This window comes from Microcaecilia unicolor, chromosome 12 (genome assembly GCF_901765095.1).
Source record: "Microcaecilia unicolor chromosome 12, aMicUni1.1, whole genome shotgun sequence".
Taxonomy (NCBI): Eukaryota; Metazoa; Chordata; class Amphibia; order Gymnophiona; family Siphonopidae; genus Microcaecilia; species Microcaecilia unicolor.
The window spans coordinates 71,069,891-71,093,439 of NC_044042.1; the positions used below are offsets into that span (position 1 = coordinate 71,069,891).

Sequence of the window (23,549 nt, forward strand, 5' to 3'; positions counted from 1 at the left end):
AAGGGGGCAGACTCAGGCATAATCTAAGGAAATATTCCTTTAAGAAAAGGATGGTAGATGTGTGGAACAGCCTCCTGGTGGAGGTAAGGACTGTATCTGAATTCAAGAAAGCTTGGGACAAGTACATAGGATTTCTAAGGGAGAGGAAAGGATATTAGATAGTATGGATGGGTAAACTGGAGAGGCCATATGGTCTTTATCTGCCACCATATTTTTTGTGGTTTGAAATTTAACCATGAACATTTCCTAATACATCCACTTATAAATCCAGTACTGAACTGGTAAATTAAAAGGGGGGGGGGGGCTCTGTGAATCTTCTCACACTACACTTCCCATCCTGACTGAGTTCTGTTGTTATCCTGTCTCTTGTGTTTATAACTGTAATCTGGATCCTTCTCCTATGCAGAAATCTTGCATTCAGAACCATACAAGATCACAGACACAGTTGAAGGGATGTTGGCTTCCAATGTGGCTGTTTCAGGCCAGCCCGTAAATATGGAGATTGAAGGTGGTGCTAACATCTCACGCAGCAGATCCCTCACTGTGACTAAGACATATGTGACTCAGACTGACCTTGAATCACTGAAGAACAAAAGGTGAGATTGAGAAGTGTTAAATCCCAGCCCTGCCCTGGAAGGGAACCAGAGATCAGAGATGGTCTGAGCTGTGCCAGGACCTGTGTAACACAGGGATTAGTACCCAGCTCCACAATGTTACCTCACCTCACAAACTGGTAACATTCATCTCAGCCAGCAAAGGTCCAAAGCCCCACCCTCAAGGAACTTCCTGGAAACCATCAGCTTACTGACCAGGAAATCACTACCTGTGCTTATGACTTAGGACCAGGCTCAGTATCCCTGTGCTCATCCCCTGAGCCCTCCTGTCCTAGAAATGAAAAGAACTGTTTCCCTGTGCCCATCTCTACATACGCTTCAGTCCTAGAGGTGACAGGCTCTGTATCCTCATGCCTATCCCCTGAGCCCTCCAATCCTAGATGTGAAAGGTCTTGTATCTCTGTGTTCATCCCTCCATACCCTCCAGTCCTAGAATGAAAAAGGTCCTTTTCCCCCCATGCCCATCCCTCCGTACCCATTAATCCTAGAGGCGACAGGCTCTGTATCCCCATGCCCTCTAATCCTAGCAGTGATAGGTTCGTTATCCCTGCATCCATCTCAAGCCATCTCTTCACCATGATTGTTGCAGTTGTCCGGGTCTTGCCGTGTCTGAATAAGTGGTATGCTGTGAGGTCTGCAGTTTCTTTATATATAGTGGGTCCTCAAACCTGATTGACTGGGGTTTGAGGTGATTTTGGCAGGAAATTAAGGCAGGAAAGTACATTGGTCACAAATTTTGAATTTTGACGGGAGGATCCGTTGGTCACGATTTTAAATTCTGGTGGGAATGAAGCTGGAAATTCATTGGGACAGTTCTCACTCTGGAGGGGAGAGGAATTTCTGTCGATCATATTCTAAAACTTACAGTGAGGGGGTGGGGGGAAGATGTTTGTCCTCAGCCCCAGTTCTTTTTGCACTAAATTTCTGTTGGATGAGCAATTGCCATGCTTTGTTTAGGATGAGCCCTTTGTCTCCATTGAAGTTATTAGTGAGTATTTCTATCTCTATTACCTCCTTGATTCTTCTCTGCCACCAATAATCTTCTTTCTCCAAGGTTTCTGTGTCCTCAAATCGTATGACCAGTTGCTTTAGCATGATGGTCTACTGCTTATTTTCTATGTTGCAGAGCTTGTGGTATCTCTTATGCTCTTGCAGCCTTTCCTCTACAATGCATCTGGTTTCATCAATGTATGATGGCTGCAACTGCATGGGATTTTTTACATTCCAGGAGTTTGGAGCAGAGGTAACTGGTCTTTCACCTGTGTGAGTATGGATACCTGCTTCTGTGGTGCACTGTAGGCTGTTTTGATGCTGTTCTTCTTAGCAGTTTTCCTATGTGATCTGTCATTCGTACATAAGAAATCACTACAAGTTTTTGTTCTGTCACAGGGTTGTCATCTGATGGTTGTTGGTGGTTGTTGATTTCATGGGTTGGGTTGTCCAGATGTTTTAGGACTTGAAAAGTAGCCCTTCTGACAAGACAAACAGCAGACCTCACAGCATAATGACTGAAACATCGGTTCCACTTATTCAGACACAGCAAGACTCAGACAACTGCAACAATCATGACACCAGCTGAAAAAGCCTAAGAGAACATCTCTTCACAAGTCTTTACAGTCACCAGCCTCTATCTCTGTAAGTCTTTATTGTTGTTTTTATGTTTTTTAATTCTCATTCTCATTCATTAGAACAATTGATATGAGCCAAACACTGATAAAAGATCTGGAGCAGCGTAATCAGAATGTGTACGTGATAACAGAGTCAATTGAAACAGAGCAGGAGGCCACCATCAACACTTCTGACTCCTTTCAGGCCGGTTTCTCCTTCTTCTCTAAAGTGGGAATAAAGGTTTGTCCATCACCATCAAACCCAAGAACACACCTTCCCCTGTTCTTTTCAGGTATACAGAGTATGCTTATGTGGCCAATCAGAGGTCTCTGACACCTGATCACTGCATAGAACCATCTGCACCTGGGACTGCTCCATTACAGCTGCCAGTAATAGAGTCTGAGGGGTCATAAATGTTATACCACTTTATTTGAAAGAGGGTTGATTGCTTTTCATATCATTGTTCTGGGCTTCCATATCTTCTTTACAGTATTGATATGTGTATATTTCAGAGCAAAGGAAAAAAGACGAAGACCATAAGTATCCCCAAAGGCAGCGTCTTTGGGTTCAGAGCACAGCTTCTGACGATTCAGAATGGGAAATGGGGTAAGAGGATGACCAGGCAATGTTGGCTGAGAGTATTAAGGGCTCTGTCACTCTTGGAGGCCTAAAACTGGAGAAGGAGGGAAGAGACAGCTGTGAACTTTTAGTACAGGAACAGTGTTGCAGACATTTATGGTCTGTGCCCTGAGAAAGGCAGAGACAAATCGAACTCGGCTATAAAGTATCACATACCATGTAAAATGAGTTTATCTTGTTGGGCAGACTGGATGGACCATTCAGGTCTTTATCTGCCGTCATTTACTATCTTACTATGTTACTGTAAGGGTGAGGAGGGTCTGTCACATTCAGCACTCACAGGGGCAGGGAAAGGAAGAGCCTCTGTGTATGCCAAGCTCCTCAACATTTTTTTTGTTTTCTTTATACCTCTCCAGCTGTTTCCCATGACCCAAATGCATATGGAAACACATTTGAGGGTAAGTGTAACTTATGGGTTTCACTCATTTGTTTTCTTTGCTTTTCCTAGTACAGCAAACTGCCCTGCATCTGAAGCAACTCTCCACCTTTAGAGGTTAAAAACTGACCAATTTTTTTCTGTTTTGTACTGCAAGTACATTAATGGGTTCTTGTGCTTCCTCATCCCACCAAGCACGGACACCTTTAAAATCATTTGACCCCTGGACAGCTAGTTATTTCCCTACAATTCTGCTCCCAAAAGACTTCACAAGATCAGAGTCTGATAATTACCCTGACTGTTGTTCAGATCTACCAATACCTGAAAACTCCCAAGAGGGTAATAATATGTGGCAGGGGGCGTTAGTAACACACTCAAGGAGGGAAGCACTGAAGCAGCACTATAGGACAAGGATTTGGATGGAGACTAAGGGACAGGGAATGACACCCACTAATTGGTGAATCTCATGTGAAGGTCTGCCTTTAAAGCACTGAAATGCTACAGGAGGTGGCTGCCAGCATGACCATGAGTTTGGCATGAGAGAACTGATCTTCCCTGTCCTATTGAATCTTCACTGGTTACCTTGGTTTTGGGCTCACTTTTTATGAACTACTGTATGGTTTGTTTGTTTTTTGTTTCTCTGTGTGTGTTATTTTAAAAAAAATGTTTGCCTAATTTTACAGAGAAGAAGGAGCTCATTTTGGCATCCTACGTTTCAGAAACAGACACCCTGACAGGTAATTATTAGGACCTCATATATTGCTCTTTTCCAACCTGTTACCATAACTAAGAAGTTACAAGGTACCTGATCTATGATTATGCTACTTTCAAAACTTCCAGTACTTATTCCAAACTTTATTATAATCACCGGGTTTCCCCTTATAAGTGTAGGACAGTGCTTCAACGAAAACAATTTCCATTACTTGGGTGCCCCCTCCCTCACACACTGGTTCTCTCTTTGTAAACTTAGCAATAGTGTATCAGGCAGCATGAGTGGTACTGTGTATTTTTAAGGCCTTACCAGGCTTAGGACCCGATTGCTTGGATAGAAAACTTAAGAATTATACTCCAGTGTGCCATTTAAGATCTGGTACAGAATTTTTGCTTTGTGTTCTATAGGTCAAAGTGTACAGGTTGACCCGTATGTGAGCCTGGCTTTCTCACATGCAGCTCTTTCCGTCCCCAAGGCTCTCTGCCATGAACAGAAACATTTTGAAATGTAGGTGGAGTGTGAAAGTTTATTTAGGAAAACTTTCAAATAAGCCAGAGAAAGATTCAGATCTTCCCCAACAAGAAGCCAAGTTTTATGGAGCTGGTGAAGGCCTTTCTGTTGGGGAAAACCTTTAACTCAAGCTTGGAAGTTATTGCTCAGTCTTTAATATTAGCTCATATAGACTATTGCAATTCTGTTTTAGTGGGGTTATCTGAAGGTTTGATAAAGCAGCTATAGATCTTACAAAATACAGCAGCCTGCCTGATTTATTGCTGGTCTAGTTTTGTCTTTCACAGACGACACAGAGACGCTGCATTGCTTGCAACATTTCGTTCTAGAAGTCTTTATCAAGACTATATGAATTATATCCATTCATGCATAAAACTTGAATCATTCAAGACTCCTGAGGCAGGCCTGTGGCCGAAACACAGTACTGTGTCGAGTCTGTGAATAAAGCTGTTTCCTTTTATCACCGTAGTCCCGTTTCCCTGGAGTCATTGGTCCACTTCCCACTTCCTATTTTGATAGTTTATGTTCGTGGGAGTTCATGTTCATCCACCCCGGTGGATAGCTTTCTCCTTGGTCTAGTTTTGAACCAGCTTCTCCATTGTTAAGAAATCTCCATTGGCTTTCAGTTAAAGCCAGGATCATTTTTAAGTTATGTACATTGCCTTTTCTTATTTTACATGGATTGTCTCCACAGTATTTGTCTAATTTGGTTTATCTTGCCCATTGAAAGAGGGCTTGTTCTGATAGGCTACCATTATTGTTGCAGTTTCCTAGTCCAGAAAATGTATGATATAAAATTGTATTTAATTGTATACTGTTGGCAGGAACGCCGGTGGTAGCATCCACATATATGTCTCTTCTAGAAGACAGCAAGTGTGACATGCAGTTTTTGCTTTTATGACTTTGACACATATATTCAGAGAGGACTCAGCAGTTAACTCCTTATGAAGGCTTTTGGAGCCGAAACACAGTCTATGTAGAGTTAACGTGACTGGGGCTTGTTTTATTAAATATATATTTTTTCCTGACTTCAGTTCTCTTGATACTTCATTTTCTTCCACTCCTGTGGCTGTTTCTTCCAGACTGCTTTGTGGAAGCCTTTGGTTTTCTCTTTCAGATTTTGGACTTAATGGGTTATTCTTAATGGGCGGAGCCGGTGGGGGGAAGAGGGGTTGGTGGTTGGGAGGCGAGGATAGTGGTGGGCAGACTTATACGGTCTGTGCCAGAGCCAGTGGTGGAAGGTGGGACTGGTGGTGGGGAGGCGGGGAATAGTGCTGGGCAGACTTATACGGACTGTGCCAGAGCCGGTGGTGGGAGGCGGGGCTGGTGGTTGGGAGGAGGGGATAGTGCTGGGCAGACTTATACAGTCTGTGCCCTGAAAAAGACAGGTACAAATCAAGGTAAGGTATACACATATGAGTTTATCTTGTTGGGCAGACTGGATGGACCGTGCAGGTCTTTTTCTGCCATCATCTACTATGTTATGTTACTATGTTTTTTTAATGAGGTAACAGCACTGAGAACTGGACTGTGGGCCAGGAATGGAAGGGGTAGGGGAAGAGGTGAGAATTTAAGGGGCTTGGACTCTGGTAACTTCACTAAGGGATTGGGAATGAGTTGATGGCCAGGCATGGAAGAAGGGAACAATGGCTTAGAATGAAGATGCAGCATTGAAAGCTGGGAATGAGGTAACAGTGCTGAAAGTGTCAGAAAGCTAAGAAATGATCTTGTGTGTTTTTACCTGGTAACTTCACTGAGGGACTGGGAATGAGGTAACCAGAGTTGATGGCCAGGCACGGAAGAAGGGAATGATGGCTCAGAATGAGGTAGCAGCACTGAAGGCTGGGAATGAGGAAACAGTGCTGAAAGAGAGAGTGTCAGAAGCTAAGAAATGATCTTGTGTGTTTTTACTTCACCCTTTACTTTTCAGGTTTCCCCCGGGTGAAGGCAGAGATTCTGACTCAATGTTCTCCTTTGGATATTCTCCCTCCAGAAGAAGTAGAAGACGTCTTAAAGGCCTTTCTCTTCATTATGAAAAATCCTAAAACTATATCAGAAGTGGAAGCCAAAGTAGGTTCATCTTTTCTGTTAATGAAATGTGCAGGTCATTGGGAGATGAGGGTGGGGGAGATCTGCGTATGGCTAAGTAATAAGTGCAGAATCTCCGCTGGACTTAGAGAAGGCCATTTATGAAGAATATTTTAATGTGTATATATTTTTTATAAACTTACATTGGGTGTAAAAAGCATGCATGGTACAATGAGGCATGTTCTGTGTGACTTTATTGGATGGAATGTGGGAGGAGTCTCAATTTACATGCTAACATTTATGCATACTCCCAAGCTGGTGTAAGCGTCTGTGTCTTCGGTTTAGCTGCTGTTTCTGTAGGATTGATATTTTATAAAGACACACAGATGCCTATGTGACTTTATAGAGTTGGCTAAAACTAGGTGCAGGTGTTGCCTTCACACATAACGAGCTGTAATAAATTCCCCTCCACAAGCCCAGCACTCTGCAGCTGATGAGTTATGAAGCCTGATCAGGTTGTTTGGGCCTAAGCTGCTCTTTGCTCATGTGCTGGATTCTCATGTAAAGCTGTCACCCATCTTCTCAGAGGCAGGGCCGGTCTTAGCAAGTGCGGGGCCCTGTGCAGACCAATTTGGTGGGGCCCCATCCTAGCCCCACCCCACCCTACCCTAGCCCCGCCCCCACCCTAGCTCCACCCCATTGATAAGATTATTGTACTGGAACCTGAGAGACAGGTGAAGGTAGCCATGGTAATTGTACTGCTGCTGTCCGAGGCAATCGCCTAAGTGATAGGGCTGGCCCCATTTGGAGGGGAGATGGTGTGAGGGGCATGCTGAGGCCATGGGATGAAATAGGGACCATAGAGAAGATACTAGACCACCAGGGGTGCAAGGGAATAGGACAGAAACGCCGGGAAACAGTGGACATGGAGAGGAAAAGAGAGATGGGTGATACTGAACGTAGAGGGATAGGGAGAGATGCTGGAGGGAGGTGAAGAGGGGAGAGTCACTGGATGTGGAGAGTAGAAGGGAGATACCTGGGGAAGCAGTGGAGAAATTAAGTGACTAACAATAGGGGAAACACTGGGGAAGCAGGATGAGTGAGAGTGGAAGGATGAATGAAGTTAGGGGAGCACTGCAGCAAGGATGACTAAGGCTGTAATACAGGCTAGTGGGGAGATGAGAGGCTTGGACATAAATATTGGGAAAGGATAACAGGATCTGGAGTGGGAGAGCACTAAGGGAGGAAGATAGATGGGGATGTGTGGCAGCACTAGTGAGACAATGAATGATACTGGGAGGGTGGAGGGTGACTGAGGTGTAGTGGAGTACAGGTGAGACTTGGGGTGAACCCTGGGGAAGGATGAGGCATATGGGACCACTTAGGGGAGGATGAGTAAGGCTCAGAAGGAAGAATTAATAAAATTAAGGTGCATTGAAGAAGGAAAGTAAAAGATTATTAAAAGGATATCTATGGGTAAAGGTGGGCAGGGACTGAAGAGGGGAAGAAGGGGACTACTGTGGCTCTGCTCACTGGAAGCAAGGGTCCCAGGCAGGCAAAACCTTTGACAAAATGGTGGACATACAGCTGAAACATTTCAAACCACCATCATAGAGACAGACAGTACTTTAATTCAAAAAGGTTCTTCCTATTGAAAAAAAGCTATCATCATACCTGGCTTGCTGCCTGCCTTAATGGATTGGCACAACTGTTGTAGGCTACCCTGTCTGTTGCTTTGCTCGCTCGGCTCCACCGAGTCTGCATGCACTCTCACTCGCACCACAGTCAACGACGATGGCTCACCACCTCGGACCAGGCTCCAGCTTTTCCTGCTCAGTGACTCCCGCCCTCGCAGAAACAGGAAATACCTCATCAGAAGGCAGGACATTGAGCGGGAAGTGAAAAGCTGGAGCCTGGAGGTGAGCCGTTGCGCTGCAACTTGTCTGTCACCATCGGGCATGGGGCCGTCGCTGCCTGGCTCGCTACAAAGTTACTGTCGCTGGGGACTCGGGAGCTGATGGCAGGCTCAGCGGGCCCAAGCCGGGGGTGGGCACCGCGCTGGTGGTGGCGGGAGCGGAGCGGCTGAGCCGCGGGATCATCATGAATGATGCGGTCGTCGTCCGAGGTGAGTGGCAGTTGGAGCGGAGGCAGAGTTGAGGCGGGCTGCGCGGGGCCCCCTTAGGCGCGGGGCCCTATGCGGCCGCCTTGGTCGCCTCTGCCTAAGACCGGCCGTGCTCAGAGGCAAACCCTGGGTAGAATGCAGGCCAAGGGTGGTCATTCAGATTCGGCTCTTGTAAGGCTGACCCTGCCTCCTCATAGCAAATCGGATTATCCAGCATCTCCTTATCCATTCTCCAGGCAGTTCTTTGTGATTTTAGATTGACTTAGAAGCAGCACAAAGTGTCTCGTTACATTTTTAATCTATTTCTGTCTTCATGCTCCTGTAGGTGGAACAGGTTCTCTATAGCAGTGCACACAATGAGTCCTCTATTCTTTTAGAGCTGCTGGAAGAATTAGGCATCTCCAAAGCACCAAAAACATCTTATAAAGTGTTGATTGATTTGACTTTCTTCTTCCTGAATGCTTTGAATGGTAAGAATGGGATCTGGAAGTTCTGGACATTGTAACCAGGTACCTCTCTTGTGCAGCCAAGGATAGAACAATCTCCTCCAGCCACAGGCTCCCGGTACAGTGAAGAAACAGATGTCCACCAGTAACTTAAATCTTAAGGACTTTTATTCCATGCAGGTTTCTAGTACACAGTTCCAACAGCAGCATAGCACAAACCAGGATTCAATACAGGCTTACAGGCTCCAGTCTTGGGCTCTTTATCCAGTGCACAATAAACAGTAATTCAATTCCCAAGACAAACAGTTCTTTCAGTTCATCATCACAGTTCAGTCACCAAGCAGCATTTTCTACCTTCTATCCTCTTTACCTTCAGGAGAGTTCAATATTTTAGGGACTCCTTCTACCCAAGGGTTTTCCCCTGCATCATCTTCACAGTGAATTCAATACTTTTGGGACTTCCTCTCACCCAAGGAACTCAGCCTGCTTCAGTACTTTAGGGACCACCCTGCCCAAGGATTCTCAGCCTGCAAATGCTTCTCTCCTTCAGCTCCTCTCTCCTGAACTGAACTGACCCCTGGGACTCCTTCCCACCTGCCTACTCAATCCCTGGCTTCTGCCTTCACAACCAATCATTCTCCACTCATTAGCTTCTCTACACACCCATACCAGCTGAGTTGAGCATGAGCCTAATGAGGAGCTCCTGCACACAGGGTTTCCTATCTCTTTCCCCCTAGTGGCAGCCAACCTACACCTCCTGTTAGCCTACACCCATGTCCTCCCCCATTGCAGCTAGGAGTCCAGTCCGGGTTTTCCATCTCACCCCCTGGCTCCTTGCCTGCAATGCCTTCTGGGACTTGTAGTTCAGACTGAAACTGCCTTAACCCAACTATCCTGGAGGTGACTTTATCACAACATGGAGATGGCAGTACAACTGTTAAAAGAATTTACCAATACTCACGAACACCACGAGACCAAGTCAGGCTTAAAGCAGCTTTATTACTTGCAAGGAGACAACATCCAGGAGATTAATCCAGCACACAGGAAAAAAAAATCAAACACACAAGCAGTGGCGTAGCACACGGCAGGCAAGAATGCACTCGGGGGAGGGGGGCTTGGATGATGCACCGAGGGGGCGGGTCATGCTGCACCCAGGGGGAGATGTGCAGCGGTGAACTGCCCCGGGTGGCAGCCGCCCTCGCTATGCCACTGCACACAAGCAGGAGCTTGTTGTCTCTATACAAGTTCCCCTGTTATTTTATACCTTCTTTCACCATTAGATCAATTCCTAAGCTGTTTGTCTAATTATCTATTCCCTTATATGGTCTATCTGCTCAGTTTCCCATCTACATTTCTCCATGTCTTACCTCATCCTGCACCTGCATCATTACTTTTCATTTTCCCAGTAACCTCCTTTTAGATTAATTTCATGACCCATACAATTAGTACATTCTTGTACTTTTACCTTCTAAGCTTGGATAAATATGTGTTGTAAACTAGCCAAAAGCATGTCTAAACAAACTACAGTGTTTCAGCATAGCATTGGGGAGGAAGTGATGACATCATCCTGTATGGAGGCTTTATCCTTTTGCTCCTTCCTTACCCTGTTGAATAATCAGTTAATCCTTGGACACTGACCTTCAACTTATCCCTGTAACACATCATCTGTGGGTGCACAGCAGTGGCGTAGCTAGGTGGGGCCACAGGGGCCTGGGCCCCCCCCCCAAATATGCTCTGGGCCCCTGGTTGGCTGGCGGGGGTCCCCAACCCCCAGCAGCTGAAGACTTCGTCCAGCATTTGTCTGCGGCGGCCTGTCCTGCTCTCTCTTCCCCTCACATTGGGCACATTATTTTTAGTGAAATTCAGTTCCAGTAAAAGGGGCGTGCTGGATGTGAGGGGAAGAGAGAGCAGGGCAGGCAATGCATCGGCGCCAGAGACCAGCGCTGGATGAACTCGTCAGCTGGTGGGGGTTGAGGACCCCCGCCAGCCAAGATGTACAGTGGGCAGCAGAGGGGGAGGTGGCGGGGACCAAAATGTGCCCCCCCACCTTGGGCTCTGGCCCCCTCTCACCTCGAGGTCTGGCTACACCCCAGGTGCACAGTTTGAGCGATAGCTCATAAGCTCAGAATAGCCACTATGAAGGACTCTGGCAAGCCAGCCATGCGATTTGGCTGTAAGACTCTTGTGCCATACTTTCCCGATCCTTGAAGCGACCTCAGATGCTGAGTTGGACACATCAGTGGTTGAAATGGTGAAGGTGGACAGGAACAGAGGTCTATCTCACAAGCTTAAAGAATACCTAAGAGAACAGCAGGAAGAATTAAAGGCATGTGGAGGGGGGGGGGGGGGGGGGTGATTCTTGTCAGAACTAAAATGGTGTGCAGTGATTTGCATGAGTTGGAAGACTTGGAAACCAGGGCAGAGGAACATGCAGAAGGTATTTTGGAGACCTAGGCTTGTACGGATCAATTGGATAATAAAGTTGTTGACCATATATACAATAAACAATCTTGAAAATCAGGGCAGGTGGAAGAACTTCCATTTCCAGGGGTACCAGAAGGAGGTAATCAAGAGAACGTAGAAGTGATTATACGGCATCTTTGCCCCGCTCCATGCTTGGGAAAGAATCAGAGGTGGCAATAGAAAAAGTGCATAAGAGCGTTGGTGACCCCCTCCCCCCAAACAATAAACCCACAGGACATTATAGTGAGGTTTATCAGCTATTCTGTGGACAAGAAGCACTGATTGTGCCAAGCTTGCAAGACCTTGCAATTGCTTTATAATGAGGCTCCGATTGAAGTTTTCCAAGATGTCTGTGTATTTATACTGCAAATTGTAAGGTTATGAAACCAGGACTGGACATCCTTGTTAAAGAAAAAGTTCAATACTTGTGGGCATTTCCTTTTTGTTTTAAGTTTTGCACTGACTGACAAGAAGCACTGGGTTTATCCTCTGGATGCGTTGTGGCATTCCTTCAACAGTGGCACCAGCAGTGAAAGCTAAGTTGAGACAATGGCAGACTGGGAAGACTAAGAAAGCGAGGAGCAGTGTTTCTGCTGCTTCTGAATAACTTCTCTGTTCTAGTTGTGAGCAGGGGCATAGCTAGGGGGGGGGGCATGGGCCCCCACAGATTTAATCCTGGCCCCCCTACTTTCAACTCCCCATCGCTGACTCTTCCCCGCCACTTTTGACCCCCCCCTCCCGCCACCGCCGCTGACCCTCCTTTGCCATCGCTGCCACCAGATACCTTTGCTGGTGGGGGTCCCCAGCCCCCCACCAGCCAAAGCCCTCTTCAGCGCCGGACGTGCAGGACATCAGGAGTCAAGACACAGAAACAGATCAGCGAACGCGCCGGAGACCGGCGCTGAATGGGGTTGGGGACCCCCGCCACCAAAGGTACCTGGCGGCAGTGGTGGCGGAGGAGGGGCGGCGGCAGAGGTAGTTGATAGTGGGGGGGGGGGGGGGTCGGTGGCACAGGGGGGCTAAAATGTACCCCCTCACCTCGGGCTCTGGACCTCTCTCCCACCGAGGTCTGGCTACGTTCCTGGTTGTGAGGCTGCTTCAGGGTTTTTGATTTTAGATACTACCTGGCAGTCAGCATTTTATTTTTTTAAATAATATAGGCAGCCATAACCCTCCCCTGCCCTGCCACCTATGTACAAATGCCTCATCCCTAACTTCTTAACAGGAGAAGGCATAACTTCACCCAAATGATTGACATGACACTCAGCTTTTTATTGAGAATAGCATTCGGCCACAGCTTTATTAATACATAAACATGTAAGAAAACAAACCAAGTACCTTAACCAGCTAATATGTTTACATCAACAGAACCATAAGGGCCTGCCATGTGACCCAGCAGGGCCGTCTTCTCCGCCCAGAAGTGCAGTGGGGAGTGGCACCCACTGTAATCAAAGCGGCCCCATCCTGCACCCAAACAGGTCCCAGTGTGAGGTGTGGTTTGTTTATGGGGTACACTGGCTGTACTATGAGGCGCCAGTCCACTGAGGGCATTCCTCTCACAGTCAATCTGTCCTCTAGTTTATCTAGTTCACCTTCTGGCTCGGGTACATCCACTGCCAGCCTGGGGTAGTCCTCCAGACTTGTCCTGGGCTCTCCCACAATTAGCTGCAGCCTGTGCCTGACATATTGTAGCTGCCTCAGAACACTCTCGCCAATGCTTCCTGCAGATTGCTGTTTAAAAGGTCTTTTCCTATTTCTGACAAATGTACCCCATCCTTCCAATACATCATTGTATTCAGGATCTACCCAATTATGCCTTATGTGTGATCCTCCCAACTCATAGGTCCACACTCCCAGCTGTCTATATGCCTTCCTTCCCCACCCCCACGTCTTCAGGTCCATGTATCGCCAACAAGGTATGATGTCGGACTACATTAAGTGTGTACCTTCAAATAATGAAGCGAGTTCAGAGAGATCCCATCTGGCAGCATGCACAAGCTAGACACAGGACCAAGTCCCTAAGTCATTGCCCATGATACAATTCTGGTCACCATATCTCAACAAAGATATAGCAGAACTCAAAAAGGTCCAGAGAAGGATGATCAAAGGAAAAAGGAAATATTTTACTTACCCCAATACCCAAAGACACAAAGAAAAGCGCAAGTGAAATAACCAATTACAGACCAGTAGCATCTATACCACTAATAACCAAAATAACCGAAGGGATGGTAACAAAACAACTCACAAACTATCTAAACAAGTTCTCAATACTGCATGATGCCCAATCAGGATTCCGATCGAATCGCAGCACAGAAACAGTATTAATTACCCTAATGACTAAATTTAAACAACTGATTGCAACCAGCAACAATATACTCCTCCTACAATTTGACATGTCAAGTGCCTTCGATATGGTTGACCACGGAATCCTATTACACATACTTGATATTTTGGCATCGGAGGCAATGTCCTAAACTGGTTCAAGGGGTTCCTAACCTTGCGATCATATCAGGTCACATCAAATTCAACTACGTCTGCCTCATGGACACCAGAATGTGGAGTACCGCAAGGATCACCCCTCTCCCCAACTATTTTCAACCTAATGATGATACCCTTGGCAAAACTACTAGCAAACCATAACCTTAACCCACATATATACACCGACGATTTGACAATATATATCCCTTTCAAACAAGACATCAAAGAAATCTACAATGAAACCAACCAAAGTTTACACATCATGAACACCTGGGCAGATGCATTTCGATTGAAACTGAATGCAGAAAAAACTCAATGCCTGATACTTACCTCCCAATTACCTCCCAATACAACACGAATGAATTTACCACTCTAAACACACCAACACTAAATCTTCCAATCTCAGAAACTTTAAAAATCCTTGGAGTCACTATCGACCGCCACCTTACACTTGAAACTCACGCAAACAACACAACCAAAAAGATGTTCTACTGCATGTGGAAACTGAAAAAAATAAGACCATTCTTCCCAAGATCCGTCTTCCGCAGCCTAGTGCAATCACTCGTACTCAGCCATCTGGATTACTGCAACTCACTATACGCAGGATGTAAAGAACAAATACTGAGAAAACTTCAAACAGCCCAAAACACAGCAGCCAGACTCATCTTCGGGAAACCAAAATATGAAAGTGCGAAACCCTTACAAGAGAAGCTACACTGGCTGCCACTCAAGGAACGCATCACCTTCAAAGTATGCACACTAGTCCACAAAATCATCCATGGTGAAGCCCTAGCCTACATGTCTGACTTAATAGACCTACCACCCAGAAACGCCAAAAGATCATCCCGAACCTTCCTCAACCTCCACTTCCCAAACTGCAAAGGCATAAAATACAAAGTGCTGCACGCATCAACCTTTTCCTACATGAGCACGCAATTCTGGAATAAACTACCACGCAACCTGAAAACGATCTATGAACTAACCGACTTCCGCAAACTATTAAAGACTCATCTCTTTGAAAAAATCTATTGAAAGGATCAAAACAAATGAATTACACACACACAGTTAGCAATGCATCAATACACTCTCTTCTATATTCTCATCCCCAGTAATTTTATCACATTTAAACCTCAATTTACAGATAGAATGTTATACCCGAATGTTCTCTTACTATTGTCCTGTTGCCTTATCAGCATCCGTTGTTCTTCCACTGTTCCACCGTTCTTTTCCTTGTTTATTCCCTTAATGATACTTTGACTTTGTCCTAACCTAACTCCTCACAATGTAACCCATAATCGAGTTGTAACAAATTGTATTTCCATCAATACAATGTATTGTAAGCCACACTGAACCCGCAAATAGGTGGGAAAATGTGGGATACAATTGCAATAAATAAATAAATAAATAAAAGAGCACAGAACAGTTTCCCTATGGAGGAAAACTAACCTGATTGAAAAAAAGATGGCTGAGAAATCTCTAAAGTCATGAGTGAGGTGGAACAGGTAAATAGGGGATGGTTATTTATCACTAAGACTAAGGGACACTCCAGGAAGCCAACAGGTACCAGAGTTAAACAAATCAGAGAGAGAGTATTTCTTGAGACAATAAACAATCAAGCAGTGGAATTTGTTGCCGAAGGATGTGGTAAAAGGATTTGCCTAGATGGGTGTAAAAAGGGTTTAGACAAGTTTCAGGAGGAACGGTCCATAATTAGCCAGGTAAGCTTTGGGAAAGCCATTGCTGGTCCCTGGCAAAGAGAATAAGGAATGGGTCTGGAATCTGCTGAGTGCTTTCTGGGGGCCAAAAGTGGAGAAAGGTTCATTACCTTGGTGGATCCTCATTCTAAGCCAGCACAACACATCTAACATTATACTTTTTTCAGTTTTTGTAACTGGGGAGGGGGGGGGGGGGGGAGAGGGAAGGGAAGAGATGGATGAACTAAAAATGAGGGGTATTTTTCAGAAGGTTTGTTTGATTTTTCCAGGGCTAGATGAAGACGGGGTATCTATGCTGGTGGAGTCTGTGGAGAAGCAGAATACAGAGCATCAGCTGACCCAGGTGAGTTGTACACCTAGGAATCCCAGGGTATGTGGGGCAACTTAGATATGTCCTGGGGTTTAATACCCACCCAACATAATTCTGGGATCCTATTTTTTACCCTGTCAAGAATATTAGAGCCATAAGTGAAGGATGAGGTGCACTGTTTTACTGATGGGTGGAGATGAATCTTCCGTTCCTACAGTTATGTTTCAAATATGTTGGGAAGATTAAAACTGGGTGACACCTGGTCTTTAGGAGGTGTAACTGTAGGATAATATTATGCACCCTACTTTTGGAAGATAGAGCCAATGCCTCCTATCAGCAAAATGCTCTGTGTATGACATTTACCAGCTACATTTGTTTTTCTGTAAAAAGCAGTTTATTACTCTTGGCTCTTGCTGCTGTTTTCCAGTCTGGGGCTGGTGATCAGTGCAGGTGAAAGACCTTAGGCAGCTGTAAAGGGGGGGGGGAGGGATCAGAGAAGCAGAAGGTTCTAGAGACATTACGTGTATGTTGCAACCTTGCTCAGAGCCCTCTCCCTGACTGCTCATTCTTGTTTTATGAAGGTGGAGACACTCTTGGCAGAGAACTTCATTTCCAGTGAAGAACATGATGATTGCCAGATAACCATTGGAGAGTCCAGACCCAGACCAATCCTGGAAGCAAATGGAGGGGCATCTGAATCCTGGAACTTGATGGTGCAGTCATATGCCATAGCTCTCTATGCTGCACTATGTCTGTTACACAGGCTGAGCTTACGTTCCCTTTCCACTAAACCAAAGCTAAGTTCTGCATAAAAGGAAATCCTTCCAGGTGTTCTCATAATTGAGGTTTGGCTTGTTTTTACTTTAACCATAAGACAAACACTACAAAGCACATTGGACTGCAACACTTTGCATTGTATTCCAAGTTCTCCCTCCCCAAATAAAACAATCTCAATCAGATTCCATTGCGTGCTCCTGGCACTAGTCCCAGTAGGGGCTCCAGATCTCCAAATGTTTTTTTTAAGGACATGGTGAGCTACTCCACTGCCACATCAGTCATCACTACCTTCCAGTGCAGGTAACTAGTCTTGACAAAAATGTGGAAGATGCGTGATGGCTGTCTGAAAGGCAGTATATCAAATAAGGGGAGGAGTAGCCTAATGGTTAATGGAGTGGGCTCCAGGGGAATAGGATTCAGTTCCTACTGTGGCTCCTTGTGATCCTGGGTGAATCACTTAACCCTCCATTGCCCTAGGTACAAAACTTGTGATTGTGAGCCCACTAGGGACAGAGAAAGTACCTGAATGCAATATGTAAACCACTTTGATTATACTACAGAAAGACAATGCATAAATAAATTTGAAACTTGAAACTAGTCATTTGTAAAGTCTTCCACCTACCAAGAAGATGCAGCTGTGGTTTAAATTCAGAAGAAAGTCCCATTATGGCCTCTAATAGCAGGGACCTCCAATCAGAATCCACTCACAATACTACATGTCCAGCACATGTTTTAAAAAAATGACCTGAATGCCACCTGCCCTCCAGCACAGGGGACTAGCACCGCCAAATCACACAAAGTATTTCATACCTGTAGAAACCCCTCATAGGCAGATCCCAAGTCTCAGCCAATCTGCCTTTTCTAATGTTAAAGACAGGTCAGAGTTCAATCTGTGCACAAGAGCCAGGCTAGTAACCAATCCTGATCTTTATCAAGTAGTAATTTATATATCTGAAAGATTAATTTCTTTCTAGGTGGTGGCAACGATGTCCTGATTCTTTTAAATTTATTTATTTATTTAATCCATAAATATCAATTATACATATATCATAAACTTGAAGATCGGAAAAGCAATCAAGTATCCAGCTAAACAAAAGGAAAAATTACATCCATATTTAGTCCACAATATTTTAAGGGGTCAAAGGGAAATCTAATAAAGAAAATACAATATATCAAAAAGCAGAGCAAACTAAACAGAAATCTACAGCCGGTTTGCACTACTCTAATGGTTGAATGTTAGGACTCACTAATACACCAACACCTTCCCTGGCTTTAAGAAGATCAATCAATTGTTTAGGTTCAAAAAAAGAGAACAATTTTTAACTGATATGTAATGCACCATCTAACAGGAAATTTCAACATAAAAGTAGTATCTAAATCCAGAACTCCAAGCCTAAGAGCTAAGAATTCTTTCCTAAGCTTCTGTACCATTTGCGACAAACCAGGAAATATATGTATATTAGAACCTAAAAATTGAGCATTAAGGTGACAGAAATACAATTTCAAACGAAATCTCTATCACAATCCAAAGTGAAAGTCACTAACAGGCTCATTTTCAAAAGAGATGGATGAACATGGACGTCCATCACCCAGAGATGTCCAAATCGGTATAATCGAAACCCGATTTTGGACGTCTCTAACTGAAGTCTGTTGCAAGGACTTCCAAATTTCAAGGAGGCATGCTGGAGGCTTGGTGAAGGCGGGACTTGAGCGTGCCTAACACTTGGACATATTTGAGCCATAATTGAAAAAAGCAGGGACATCCTAAAGTAAAATTAGACATTTTTACCCGGACGTGTTTATTTTATGAATAAGGCACAAAAAGGTTCCCAAAATGACCAGATGACCACCGAAGAGAATCAGGGATGACCTCCCGTTACTCCCCCAGTGGTCATTAAACCCCTCCCACCCTCAAAAAACATCTTTAAAAATATGTCATGCCAGCCTCAGATGTCATACTCAGGTCCATAACAGCAGTATGCAGGTCCCTGGAGCAGTTTTAATGGGTACTGCAGTGCACTTCAGAAAGGCGGACCCAGGCCCATACCCCCCTACCTGTTACATTTGTGGAGGAAACAGCGAGCTCTGAAAAACCCACCACAAACCCACTGTACCCATATATAGGTGCCCCCCTTCACCTGTAAGGGCTATGGTAGTAGTGTACAGTTGTGGGGTTTGGGGGGGGGCTCAGCACACAAGGTAAGGGAACTATGTGCCTGGGAGCATTTTATGAATTCCACTGCAGTGCCCCCTATGGTGCCCGGTTGGTGTCCTGGAATGTCAAGGGGACCAGGGCACTACAAATGCTGGCTCCTCCCACACCCAAATGGCTTGCATTAGGATGTTTTTGGCATGGACCTCTTTGGTTTCCAAAATCGCCGAAAGTCTGAAATGTCCATGTCTAGGGACGTCCAAATTTAAGGATTTGGACGTCCCTGACGGCATTTTTGAAATGAAAGATGGACGTCCATCTTGTTTCGAAAATATGGGTTTCCCCGCCCCTGGATTTCACCATTTTGCAAGGACATCCAAATTGGAACTTGGACGTTCCTTTCAAAAATGCCCCTCCACGCCTTGCAAAACAAACACCCCCTCCCATCTCGGAAAACCACCATAATCCCAAACTACCCCCATAAGTAACAAGTATACTGTGCTGCTGTTGATCCCTCCATACACTCTATGTAATCCAAACCCACCTACCCCTCCATGACCCATATCCTAGGCATCCCACCTCCAACCACCAACTCCCTCCTACCCCCACCCTTGCCCACCCACCCTAATCATACATACTCTCACCACTATGTAGTAGGAATCAATGAGGAAGCAACCAACATTCCCCCTAAGCAAATGGTATAGGAAAAGCTTTGGAGACTCCCCTTCAAAAATAGGGGTTCCCAAATACCCCTGAGTCACAACAGATTAACAAAATCAGCACAAACAAACTGACATGGTAGATCAAGAAGTACTGGGTCCTGCAGTAGTGCCCCTTAACATCATATTCGTGGCCTCGTGAGTTTCCCACCTCTAGCGAGGAGGTTCCAACATTCCATCCAAGGTTGTGTGACGGGCCTGACCCTCTTGAGATCTACTAGGAGAAGAGGCTGTTGACATCCCAGCCTCCTCAAACTGCTTAGAAAGGCGCTTCACAGTCTGGGCTTGGTAATGCTACCTACCCTGCCTCAGTAAAAGCTAACCCAACTGGGTCCAGCAATTGATAACGGACCCATTTCCACTGTAATGCCTCAGTCCAATCCTGATATTCTTGACTACCATCTTAGATTGTGGCCGCGCTGACTGCAGAGTCGCAGTGTGAGAAAATGCTTTAATGTTCATTTGCTAGGTTTTAGCCGCCATCGACCCAAAGCTCCAACTGTTAAGCTTCTGGTCAGACTGCTACTACTTTCGCAGAAAAGCTGGAAAGAGAGTTTTATATAGAAAGTGTTAGCATGCTTCGGAGCTCCACTCCTAGGCTGCTCTCTCTAACAGTGATGTCACTTCCTCCGGCTGGACTGTATATTCTTTTTTTAATAAATATCCCTTGATTGGTACTTCTCTGATCATTTCCCTTTTTGTTCTGTTATTTCTCCTTGGTTGGTTTTTGCAAAGAGGGTCAGCATTTGTTTTTGTAAAGTTTGCAATAGCAAAATCCTGTTTCAGGTTTTTCTTTTTCATTTGGTTTAGTGAGGAGTCATCATTTACATCTTGCTTCTGATTTCACTTTTTCTGCAAACATCAGATGTAACTGAGAAAAATGAGTAAAAGTTGGTGAAATTATTACTTTGGTAAAAGTAAAGCAACAAATGTTTGTTTGCTTAACCCCACCCGGCTCTTACTTCTTATCCCTAAATGAGGCCAAGAGAGAGAATAATTCACATATAAAATTACTAGAAAATGGCAAAAGCTTTTGGAAGCAGAGTCACAGCCATCGCGTAACCTCAATGAAATGACACCTGACGGGCTCAGCTTGCTGAGCACTTTCGCCCTTTTATTAGAAAAGCATTAAGTCATAGGTTAACAGTTTTACATCATAGATCATAAAGACACAAACTATGGATAATATTCTGCTATCATCAGCAGGTCATTGGAGAATCAGAGCAAGTTCAACATTGTTTCTGCATGATCAGGGATCTTAGGGTATGAAAGCTAAGGTGTATATTTTATTTGTTACATTTGTACTCTGCGCTTTCCCACTCATGGGAGGCTCAATGTGGCTTACATATACAGGTACTTATTTGTACCTGGGGCAATAGAGGGTTAAGTGACTTGCCCAGAGTCACAAGGAGCTGCCTGTGCCTGAAGTGGGAATTGAACTCAGTTCCCCAGGACCAGAGTCCACCACCCTAACCACTAGGCCACTCCTCCACTCCAATCTCAAATCCCTGTTCTTTTCCTTATTTACAAGATGGGCTAGATAACATCTGGCATCTGGACAGGACATTCAGGCTTGTCAATTCAGCAGGAAAAGCATTTGTTCACGTTTTCATTTTGCTTTCCATTCTAACATTTAATTCCTAATACTCCCTTCTGGCTTTCCTCACTGAGTGCATGATTTTTCTATCATGGTGTGTTGTACCAGTATTTTAACAGTAGGCTTGGACAGTAAGTCCCAAGTCAGTTACCTATATATAGAGCAACAACATTGTATTCAACACCAACCCAAGACTAGGGCCATAATTAATCCAAACATGGTTGCAATCATTGTACAGAGCCATCTGATATTTGGTAACCAGCTAGTGAGCCAATCAGTAAGGTCATGTAACCTTACTGATTGGCTAACTAATGTGTTGAATGCTCAAGGATACATTTCTAAAGGATTTCAAGTTTTGCTCAAGAGGTGAGGTTGATAGGCTTGGCTAAAGCACATGCTAAATTTGTTGATTCAATATGTACATAAAGCACTAAATCTGGTACCCCAACTAAAGAAGCTTCTGTAACGAAGTACAGGATAACTTTTGTTACTTTCACTGAAGTAAACATTTCTACAGTTTTTGCTACTTTTATTCAGTTACATCTGATGCTTGCAGTTAAAAGTAAAAAGTAAGAGTGGAAGGAAGATGTAAAGGACAATTCTTCAGTAAACCAAATAAAACAGCAAAGCCTTGAACAGGATTTTGTTAGTGCAAACTTCGGTATGCAAACAGTGTATCATCTCATTTTAAATTTTGCTGTTCAGCAGAGTTGCCTGTGTTTGCTGAACTGGTCTCCAGCCAAACAGAACAGTGATGAGTTGGGTCACTCTGAAGCAGAGATGAAGCTGAAGCTGGTTGCAATTCTTGTTGAACAGATATGTCTCTATCACAACAGACTGCTGGATGTCCCACGGAAAATTCTACATTGGAGTGACTCTCCACTGGATTGACTTTAGAGAGGAAATCTCCCTATCTGGACTTGAGGGTTCCCACACATTTGATATTCTTGCATCATTTCTTGAAGGTATTCAGAGTCTGCCATCAGATGAAAATTTGTTAGAACAACAGACAATAATTCCAACTTTGTGAAAGCCTTCTGTATAATTGGACAGCATGACAATGATAATGAAGATGAAGAGGCAAGAGATGAATTAGATAGCATTACTTCTAATGCACATGATAATGACGATGATAAAAGCATTCTTTGCTATAAGGAAGTCAAATATTTTCAGAGATTCCCCTAATCAATACCTGCAGACCCAATCAGTCTTCATTACTCTTCTGTCTGAATGTCTCCAATTGGCACAACCTAGCTTTCTAAGCTAGATAACAGTTTTTCTAATTACCATCACCTCAGCTTCCTGTATTGCGGAGGTTCAGCCACTGATTTACTATCAATTATTTTACAAAATATTATTGGACAAGGTTCTGCTTTGTCCTCACCTGATGTTTTCTCCCTCAGGTGCTCTCTCTTTTCCATATCAATCTATCTTTTATACCATGCCAGTACACTATATTGGACCAGACCAATTCATATGTATTTCTATCTTTGACTTTCAGTGAGTAGTTGCAGGTATTCTTTTTATTATCAGCAAGCAACTCAATAACGTATTACACAGATTTCTCAAGTTTTTCCCACATTGTTTTCGATCTTTAGCTACTACAAAAGAAATGGCCATTTCTGCAACAGCTTTACAAACAAAGTACAGACACCAACTGCTGGCCAAGCAAGGGAAATGCACTGAGGAACAAATATGTCACACATCCACATAAGACATCACAGACATAAGTCCCCTGTTTTGCCACAAGACTGAACAACACTTCCTGCCAGTGCGGTTGTTCAACACCTTTTTAACTTATTTATTTGACACTTATAGCCCACATTTTCCCAACATGTTTGGTTTCAATGTGGCTTACAATGAGATCATAGGAGAGAATTCAGAAAGTTAAGGTAGAAAGCCTAGGACACTAAAGATCGGTCATCGATCAGATGGTAGCAGAAGAAGTGTGAATCGAGAGTTACAATGAAGATAGTAGAATGCATAGTGACTAACAGACCCTGTTGGACTCCTGTGCCCTTTACAATGTCTAACTCTATAAATACCGCTTGCATCAGTGGGGCAATCAGACGGGCAAGCTGCTCGCCTCATTGGTGAAACAGAGATGGGCTAAGAGCTATATTGCAGAACCAAGAATAGCATGGGGGTTTTGTGTACCCACTGGGCAGAGATTAAGCGGGAATTCATTCTTCCCTCTATGGTACAGGCTCTTCTTCTGTAGATCATTGTAGGGCTTTCTTTGCTAACTTAGATTTACCTTCCCCGTTGCAGGAGCAGTTAACA

The 23,549-nt window shown here is 44.5% G+C and overlaps 1 protein-coding gene across 4 annotated transcripts in view; it reads left to right on the top strand.

Annotated features, from left to right (window-relative positions):
• GSDMA (gasdermin A) overlaps positions 1 to 16,975 on the top strand; it is a 31,549-nt gene extending 14,574 nt beyond the window's left edge. For all 4 annotated transcript variants that reach the window (XM_030222002.1, XM_030222001.1, XM_030222000.1 and 1 more), the window contains 9 exons: positions 407 to 596; positions 2,303 to 2,462; positions 2,735 to 2,828; positions 3,218 to 3,259; positions 3,921 to 3,974; positions 6,390 to 6,529; positions 8,935 to 9,079; positions 15,981 to 16,054; positions 16,603 to 16,975. In XM_030222002.1, the coding sequence (XP_030077862.1) occupies positions 407 to 596; positions 2,303 to 2,462; positions 2,735 to 2,828; positions 3,218 to 3,259; positions 3,921 to 3,974; positions 6,390 to 6,529; positions 8,935 to 9,079; positions 15,981 to 16,054; positions 16,603 to 16,833 (1,130 nt within the window). In that variant the 3' untranslated portion in view covers positions 16,834 to 16,975. The remainder of the gene's footprint in view (positions 1 to 406; positions 597 to 2,302; positions 2,463 to 2,734; positions 2,829 to 3,217; positions 3,260 to 3,920; positions 3,975 to 6,389; positions 6,530 to 8,934; positions 9,080 to 15,980; positions 16,055 to 16,602) is intronic.
• Positions 16,976 to 23,549: the final 6,574 nt, after the last annotated feature.